This window comes from Cibotium barometz, chromosome 33 (assembly GCF_041138505.1).
Source record: "Cibotium barometz isolate CiBa-2024 chromosome 33, ASM4113850v1, whole genome shotgun sequence".
Taxonomy (NCBI): Eukaryota; Viridiplantae; Streptophyta; class Polypodiopsida; order Cyatheales; family Cibotiaceae; genus Cibotium; species Cibotium barometz.
Genome location: NC_141078.1, coordinates 23996486 through 24006400, shown reverse-complemented (window position 1 = coordinate 24006400; position 9915 = coordinate 23996486). Strand labels below are relative to the sequence as shown.

Here is a 9915-nt window from a genome sequence, read left to right as displayed (position 1 = left end):
GTGCTGTTATGGGAAGTTGGGCTCCCTCTCTGGGCTTTCATGCACGGGGCAGAGTGTGCTAATAAAGCAGTAAAAGGAACAGAGAAAAATAGCTTTTATTTTCACACCTCAAGCTCAAAGGCGTCACTCTTTTTCAGCCATTGGTCTGCGTCAGGCAGCGTGAGAGTACTCCTACTACAGGTCCGTTAAGCAAGCGATAAGGTACAACTTTTTTTGTGGATTAAAAAATAATTATTTTTTTGATGTAGGTGGAGCGTGAGGATTGTGAAGACTGTGTACACCAGGCGAAGCTCTACATGCCAAACGTGTGACGGCGTGTGAAGTTTTTCCTTGCCAAACTTGTGGCCTTGGTACAGTACCACCTAGAAACATTGAGCTTCCTATCGTCAAAGCTCAGCCTTTGGCTTATGCTAGGAAATAGCTCAAGAGTCAAGACAGAAGCTCCGTTTTTGGGCGTCTTTTAGAATCTTACCTCCAAATCAGGGCTCCACCCAGCTGCACACTCGCCTTCTTTACTCGCCTACAAAGCGCACACAATTCTCCCCTCGAGTCCTCATCAGTTCTCACCCACTACCACCTTTTTGGCCAAAAAGCATGCTTCTGTTTGTGATGGCGCAGCAGCACTAGATTATACCCAATCTGACGCTGTACTCCCTCCTTTACACTTTGCTCAACTTTTGCCCCTCCTGTCTGTGTAGTGTATTATTCTCTCCGTTTGGCTTTTTAGTCTTAACGCATTTTGCAGAGAGAGATAGAGAGAGATGGGATCTTGTTTCAGCAAACGCAAGAAGAGCGATGCTGCTGTAACGCACGATGCCTCGCCTCGAACGAGCTTCAGCTTGAGCTGCAAAGAATTAGCTGCAACACCAGCGCTGCCTGTACAGAAGCCAAGCAATGACATGGTGGGGGTTATGACCAAGAATTCTGCACCATTATTAACCACCAATAACCGCTCTTCTTCTCTGAAGAAATCCGAGAGCAAGAAGGCTCCTTGCAAACATCAACAGGAGCACTTGCAGCCACGTGAGGAGAATAGTCACTCTGCTTTGAAAAAGAAGAACGTAGTGTTAGGGTTCAATTCCGAGCCAAGCACCTGTGTAGACGAGAGAACTCTTCAATGCCACCATAGCAATGAAGCTTCTCTTTCTGCATACAAGCCACCTCTTCGTCAAGATGGAGGCGAGCCTTCGGATTCGCCCAATGAAGCTTCTCTTTCTGCAGGCAAGCCACCTCGTCTTCCAGATGGAGGCGAGCCTGTGGATTCGCCCAATTTGTCGCTTGCAGAGCAGAACGATCCACCAGACTTTCCACCTGAGCTAATGGACAGTAATGCCAATGGCGGCAACGTTAATCAGGTAAGTGAAATTATTTCCCAAGTCTTTTTCAAAGCCTAATTAAAACGCCTCTCTTGTAAGTTTATGGTGAGATTATTGCTTTTTAAGCCTTTTCAATGTTCTTATTATTATGGTTTAGGGATATTATAGTGACTTAAGGTGCTTATTTTCCTTAATTTGGCACCATTGCCGGTGTTGTTGAGCAGGTTGAGGAGGTGCTCCTCGCTTTTGATGATGAGTCTGTGATAGAGGATGGTGAAGCGGGCACTCTGAAGGCAACTCTGGCAAAGCTCAAACGTTCCCGCTCGTGCGAGGAGTCCATGCGTTCGGACAACAAGCGTCCTCTACGACGGAAATCCTTTCAAGAGACAACCACAATTAGGCCCAGCAGCAAACTGGAGACCATCTCAGAACCCAACCCTGGTATTTCTCGCAGGCCATCTCACGAGTTTGGCACAACTAAGTATCTAGAAGGGCTACATTTAGTGGACTTTTTACCATCCAAATCAGCTCAGAGTGAAGCACAGCAGAACGCTAATGATACCAGAGCGAGGGGCAAAGGTCATAAGCCCAAGGTGTCGGACTTGCAACATGAGAGTAACGGCCTCTCTGCAGATTTCTTTGAACTGAAAAACCGTTACCTTTCCTCTTGCTCTGCTGTGGCCTCTCCACCAGCTAGCCATGACGGCTCATCAGTAACGCTCTGCTGCAATTCTGGTGATGGTATGGTGAGCAGTTTTGCTGTCATGCACTCTAGGGCCTCCTCCTTGGACGCTGCTGAGCAACCGGAGGTGGTGAACTTTTTCCATTCTAGGCACGAGGTAAACGAGTTCTACTCTAGACACCCACCAATCTCAGCAGTAGAGGAAGAAGAAGATGAAGAGGAGTGCAGCTCAGATGACTCGGAGACCTTCGAGTTCAAGCAAGCAGTCTCTGTTTTCTCCCAGGAAGACACGCGGTCTCATCACATGCAAAACCAAGAGCAAGTTAGAAAGCCCATACTAGAGGAGCAAGAAGAAGAAGAAGAGGATGACGAGTTGGGCAGGTTTAATGAGCTCTCTGTGGTGTCAACAGGGGATGCAGTGCTGTTTGCAGGCTCTAATTCTGAGGAGTTCGATCTATTCCCTTCGAAATCTTATCTTCGGGGCAGCTCATTAAAGACTGGTAATTCTGCATTAGAGGCTACTAATCATGATGATTATCATAATCATTTAAAGAAGCTTGGAGAAGAGGAGCAGCAGAGAGAGCAACAGGGCTCACTCTCTGTGGAGGACATAATTTCCTTGCTGGAGAGCGAGGAGCTAGACGAGGAGGTGCTGCTATCTTTCCTCAACGTAGCCAGGAACACGAGTGGGGGGGGCAACGCCTCGTGCCCTGCATCCGACGTGGCATCCGAGGCGGGGTCCTTCGAGTTCAAGGTGAAGTCAGCGGGGTCCACCCCACACTCGACCCCGTCGACGCCCATGCTGTCGGCGGGGTCCACCCCCAAGCGCATCACGCAGCTCAGCCCCCTCGCCCTCACCCCTGAAGAGATTGCTGAGATTTGGGGGATTTTTGAGCAAAGGCAACAAGCCCTTTCCTACCAAACCTAATTTTTAGCCCTCATTTTTGTTTAGTTCCCATTTAATTACTAATGTTATCCATAATCAAGGCCCATGCCAGCTCAAGGGAAAAGACAAGCCTTGAACCCTTGGCTCGCCTCCAAAATCTACACACTTTTTATAAAAAAAAAAAACACTTTTGCCTCTTCATCAATGCACGCAAACCTGCTTAGCTGTGGGGGTCTACCATACCTTGGTTCGACGGTGTACCATATATCACAAATCACATCACCTTCTTGAACAACCAATAGTTTTCTGCTTAGAGTGTTTTGTATGCCCCCCCCCCCAAAAAAAAAGCCAAAACCTTTAATGTTAACATAAAAAGCTGACACAAACCCCGATTCTAAATGCTGTCCCTCTTGCGCATTGTTTAGACGCAGATGCACGTTTGTATTTGACGGGGTTCCTAACATGAGAGCATGTGTATAGAGCGCATCCATTTGCATGTTTGTGTCGCTAGTTTTTTGTACGTCTTAATGAAACTGTTGTACACATGTTGTGAAGCTCAAATTCACACCAAAACTGCGAGCAGTGCCAATTACCAACTGTATAAAGGGTAATGTGCGGGGGAGAGAGAGAGAGAAGAAAAAAGCATCTAAAAGATGGTAATCCTTTGAATTTTAAAGGCTTAGAATGTCTTGGCTTTTGTGGAAGGGTAAGAAAAAACGAACTAGAGGATGTGTTTTTGTTTCTCAATGAAAAAACATAACATTAAAAGATGACTAGGGTTAAGAAGTATTAGACAGCTTAGGGACTCTTTTGGACAACGTTATTCACAATTTCAAAAGCATGTTAGTGTGCATAATGAGTAATGGTCACATGAAGCTTGGGCTCGAGGAACTCTTGTGGACAACGTTATTCAAAATTTCAAAAGCATGTTAGTGTGCATAATGATCAATGCTCACGTGAATTATATTTGAAAATCGCATTACTCTTTGTTAATTATTCTATATTCATAGAGCACTAATAGGTTGATAATTCATTGTCATAGTTACAAGGTAGTAACATGTATAACTATATGGAACCATTACAAAAAATTTGGACTCTCCTCATGTATTGTACTATGTACATTCAAAATGTAAAATCCTAGGAAGATGCTCAAATTTAAAAGCATGTTAGTGTTCTTATTATTAAGCAATGACAGACATAGCTAGTCTAGTCAATGAAATCACATGTATTATGTTTGAAAATCACACAACTCTTTGTTAATAATCAATCCATATTCATAGGTCACTAATAGGTTGATAATTCATTCTCATAGTGACTAGGAAGAAGCATGTACAACTTAATGGTTTGAGCAAAAGAAATTGATTTTAATTGCTCAATCAATACAAGAATAAGAATGTTGTTAGAAGTGCACTTGTTAGAATTTTATAACTAATAATCGAGAGCCAAGGATGATGCTTTGATTGGATATAGAAAAAGATGCCTCTCACACAATCCTTGCACAATATGTTAACTAACCAGCACTAGTCCTTAATTAAGTTACATTATAATAATTTAAATTAATATTTGATTATAATAACACTTCTTCTATATATATATGTGTAAAAAGACTATAAACAAGGAATGGTTTAGAGGTGGCATGATTCTCTCCTTAAATTTATAAACATAGGGAAACGTACTCTTCTCAATTTACTGAGATACAAATGTAGAGAATATATTGGTATAAGGTGGCACAATTCTCTTCTTAAATTTATAAACATAGGGAAACATACTCTTCTCAATTTACTGTTATAAGTGTAAAGACTACATTCGTTTTCAAAGCGCAGCATAACATGCAAAATTATACTAACATTGTTGTTGTCGACTAGAATTCCTTATTTTTTTTCTTTCATTGCTAGGTAGTAACTTCTTGCTATCTCAAATTGCCTAAAGATGTTAAAATATAACGAATAAAAAGAGTTAAAAGTAGAGATGAGAAAGAGGAAGTAGACTAACATTTTCTTGCTCATTTTAATCTTCTTTATATTATAACAAGTCGCATAAAAAAATGCAATGTGACCACAAAGAAGGTGTCGATAGAAATTGATGGTGCCCGCAATTTGCACCTATATAATGAGTGTTTTAATCATCATTTCTTAATGCCAATAGTACATGTATATATTTTATTATATTTTCGATGAATTAATAATCGTACAAAATATGCTTGATTTAAATGTGTGTAGGAATCGGCTTAATGGAATGTACGAGTGTACACAAGGTTATTATATATGTGCGAGTGTCCACAATGTTATTATATATATGCGAGTGTGCACAAAGTTATTTCATGTGTAAAGACCCAATAGTATTTATATTTGGGCAACGTTTTTTATATGTACAAATGTTAGGAACTTTCATATTTTTTATGAATACAATTCTCTAAATTCTCAAGTCATGTAAGTGGAGCTACACACTTGAGGGGGGAGATTGCACCCTTTCTTGTCTTGTGTTGTACACTCTATCCCTATCTCTTGTTAATAATTTATTTCCTGTTTACTTTTATTCAATTGGTATTCAATTATTGAAAGTATTGAGCATGTGGTATTTGAATTAAATCAATTCTTGCAAGTTTATTTTAAATTCTATCTTCCTAGAAAATTAGATTCGTGATAGTGGTATCAGAGCTAGATCTAGTAAGATGGAGACAAGAATTGAAATATTAAAAGCTTAATTCAAAGGATTTTAAAGAGTTCTATCTATTATCCAAGGGGCAAAGACCAAAGGATAAGAAAAGGGTGGCAAAGCACTTTGTAGAAAACCATAAAACTACTTTCTTCTTGAAAAGAGGTTTTCCCAAATCTATAATCGATCCAACCGTATGGATTGAATGAGCTTTTGAAGGAGAAATTAGTCTCAAACTTCTATTATGAAGGAAGTGATGTATGGAATTAATTTGATGGTATGGGACATCAGATTGGTTTCATATACTTACTCTAGACACATTTATGTCTTCTATCTTTTACCATCTCATGTCTATATGTGTGATTCGCCCATGTGGTATGGGACACTTAGACTTGTTTTATTAGTATGTTGATGGAGCCACCAATGGGGATTAAAGAAAGAGGGAAGTGTCAAAAACTAGTGAATTATTAAAGAATTCACAGTTCTTGGCTTAGGTGGAGTAGAGTAACAATGCATAAGACACTATATTCATTGTAATCATAGAGAAATTGATTTTTATATTATGCATAATTGACTTTCATGCATAATGTTGGAATTAATTGATATGTAATTGTTTAAATAATGTGGACAATGTCCATGAGTATAGCCCCCAATGAGATGTGTGAGGGTATCGATTGAGGTGTCGTATGGCTGGTGGATTGAGCAGTGGTGTGAAGATGGTGATCATTTTTGTTAATCATGTATTAGAATAGCCTTTCTTGTTGCTAGATTATTTTGTGCAAATTAATTGTGATTTGATGAGTGCGAAGATCACCAATTTAGGTGTCGCACGAGTTTTATTGTGGCACTCCATGTTCACTCGAGCCTCTAAGCCATGCTTGGTCAATGAACCTCTGAGTCTGTTTCTGGTATTCCATGTCTATAAGAACCTCTGAGCCATGTCTATAAGAACCTCTGAGCCATGTTTCTGGTATTCCATGTCTATAAGAACCTCTGAGCCATGCCTAATCGATTATGACATCGATATCAACAAGCATCATCTTGTTGTTAGAACATTTTATTCTACACAACTGAGGACAGTTGCTTCCTTAAACCGGAGGACTGTTACAATTATATGTTTTATCATATTTTTGATGAATTAATAATCGTAGAAAAATATGCTTGATTTAAATGTGTGAAGGAATCGGCTTAATGGAATGTGCGAGTGTGCACAAGGTTATTATATATGTGCGAGTGTGCAAAGAGTTATTTCCTCTGTAAAGGCCTAATAGTATTTATATTTGGGCAAAGTCTTTTATATGTACAAATGTTAGGAACTTTCATATGGTTAATAATATGTAAAGAAATACCCAAAAGTGAAAAAAGCAAGCCCAATTTGTACGCTCAACTATTATTAGCTCTTTGGGCTATTTTTATGAATACAATTCTCTAAATACTCAAGTCGTTGAAGTGGAGCTACACACTTGAGGGGGGAGATTGCACCCAATCTTGTCTTGTGTTGTACACTATATCCCTATCTCATGTTAATAATTTATTTCCTGTTTACTTTTATTCAATTGGTATTCAATTATTGAAAGTATTGAGCATGTGGTATTTGATGAGTTATATGAATTAAATCAATTCTTGCAAGTTTATTTTAAATTCTATCTTCCTAGAAAATAAGATCCGTGATAGTGGTATTAGAGCTAGATCTAGTAAGATTGAGAAAAGAATTGAAAGCTTAAAAGCTTAATTCGAAGGTTTTTGAAGAGTTCCATCTATTATCGAAAGGGGCAAAGACCAAAGGATAAGGGGAGGGTAGCAAACCACTCTGCAGAAAACCATAAAACTACTTTCTTCTTGAAAAGTGGTTTTCCCAAATTTATAACCTCTCTACAATTCAACCGTATGGATTGAATGAGATTTTAAAGGATAAATTAGTCTCAAACTTCTCTTTTGAAGGAAGTGATACAGTATGGAATTAATTTGGTGGTATAGGACATCAGATTGGTTTCATATACTTACTCCAGACACATTTATGTCTTCTATCTTTTACCATCTCATGTCTATATGTGTAATGCACCTATGTGGTATGGGACACGGAGACTCATTTTACATACATTCAATTGAGTGGTTCATTGCATATGCACTATGTGTTGATCTAGTCTTCCATACTAATCATGAAGCCATCCCCTTATGCCTATGGGCCTCCAATGTTTGCTTTACTTAGTTTATATGAAGGGGTGATTCTCGAGTTACTTACGCTTGGCAAACATGTGTGTGGCTATGATTTGAATACTTATGGGTTGCCTATATTTCAAGACGATGTTGGGATTAATTGATATGTTCAATTAATTGTTTAACTAATGTGGACAATGTCCATGAGTATAGCCAATGAGATGTGCGAGGGTACCGATTGAGGTGTCGTATGGCTGGTGGATTGAGCGATAGTGTGAAGATGGTGATCATTTTTATTAATCATGTATTAGAATAGCCATTCATGTTGCTAGGTTATTTTGTCCATATTATTTTTGATTTGATGATGAGTGTGAGGATCACCAATTTAAGTGTCGCATGAGTTTTATTGTTGCACTCCATGTTCACCTGAGCCTCTGAGCCATGCTTGGTCAATGAACCTTTGAGTCTGTTTGTGGTATTCCATGTCTATAAGAACCTTTGAGAATTAATAATCGTAGAAAAATATGCTTGATTTAAATGTGAAGCAATTTGCTTAATGGAATGTGCGAGTGTGCAAAAGGTTATTATATATGTGCGAGTGTGCACAAAGTTATTTCATGTATAAAGGCCCAATAGTATTTATTTTTGGGCAAAGTCTTTTACATGTACAAACCTTAGGAACTTTCATATGGTTAATAATATGTAAAGCAATACCCAAAAGTGAAAAAAGTAAGCCCAATTTGTACGCTCAACTATTATTAGCTCCTCGGGCTATTTTTATGAGAATACAATTCTTTAAATACTCAAGTCGTGGAAGTGGAACTACACACTTGAGGGGGAGGAGATTGCACCTAATCTTGTCTTGTGTTGTATACTCTATCCCTATGTCTTGTTAATAATTTATTTCTTGTTTACTTTTATTCAATTGGTATTCAATTATTGAAAGTATTGAGCATGTGGTATTTCAATGAGTTATTTAAATTAAATCAATTCTTGCAAGTTTATTTTAAATTCTATCTTCCTATAAATTTGATCCGTGATAGTGGTATCAGAGCTTGATCTAGTAAGATGGAGACAAGAATTGAAAGCTTAAAACCATAATTCAAAGGTTTTTGAAGAGTTCCATCTATTATCCAAGGAGAAAATACCAAAGGATAAGGGGAGGGTGGAAAACCACTCTGTAAAAAACCATAAAACTTCTTTCTTCTTGAAAAGTGGTTTTTCCAACCATATGGATTGAATGAGCTTTTGAAGAAGAAATTAGTCTCAAACTTCTATTTTGAAGGAAGTGATGTGTGGAATTAATCTGGTGGTATGGAACATCCGATTGGTTTTATATACTTACTCCAGACACATTTATGTCTTCTATCTTTTACCATCTCATGTCTGTATGTGCAATGCGCCTATGTGGTATGGGACACTTAGACTCGTTTTACATACATTCATTTGATTGGTTTATTGCATATGCACTATGTGTTGATCTAGTCTTCCACACTAATCATGAAGCCATCCTCTCATGCCTGTGGGCCTCCAATGTTTGATTTGGTTGGTTTGTATATGGAGGGGTGATTCCCGAGTTACGTACGCCTGGCAAACATGTGCGGGGCTATGATTTGAATACTTATGGGTTGCCTATATTTCAAGAAGATGTTGGGATTAATTGATATGTTCAATTAATTGTTTAACTAATGTGGACAGTGTCTATGAGTATAGCCAATGAGATGTGCGAGGGTACCGCTTGAGGTGTCGTATGGTTGGTGGATTTAGTGGTGGTGTGAATATGGTGATCATTTTTGTTAATCATGTATTAGAATAGCCTTTCTTGTTGCTAGGTTATTTTGTGCATATTATTTGTGATTTGGTTGATGAGTGCAAGGATCACCAATTTAGGTGTCGCATGAGTTTTATTGTTGCACTCCATGTTTACCCAAGCCTCTAAGCCATGCTTGCTCAATGAACCTCTGAGTCTGTTTGTGGTATCCCATGTCTATAAGAATCTTTGAGCCATGCCTAATAAACCCACTGAGCCTTGTTCGGACCTCTGAGTTTTACCTTGCAGGTTATGACATCGATAGCTACGAGTATCATCTTGTTGTTAGAACATTTTATTCTGCACAACTGAGGACAGTTGCTTTCTCAAACCGGAGGACTGTTATACAGGTATATATTTTATGATATTTTTTATGAATTAATAATCATAAAAAAATATGCTTGATTTA

The 9915-nt window shown here is 38.6% G+C and overlaps 1 protein-coding gene across 1 annotated transcript in view; it reads left to right on the top strand.

Moving 5' to 3' along the window:
• LOC147619417 (uncharacterized) overlaps positions 1-3420 on the top strand; it is a 3422-nt gene extending 2 nt beyond the window's left edge. The window contains exons 1-3 of the mRNA XM_086773062.1: positions 1-180; positions 249-1355; positions 1541-3420. The exon at positions 1-180 is cut by the window's left edge and continues 2 nt beyond it. Coding sequence (XP_086629188.1) covers positions 762-1355; positions 1541-2926 — 1980 coding nt within the window. The 5' untranslated portion in view covers positions 1-180; positions 249-761 and the 3' untranslated portion in view covers positions 2927-3420. The remainder of the gene's footprint in view (positions 181-248; positions 1356-1540) is intronic.
• The last annotated feature ends 6495 nt before the right edge of the window (positions 3421-9915 follow it).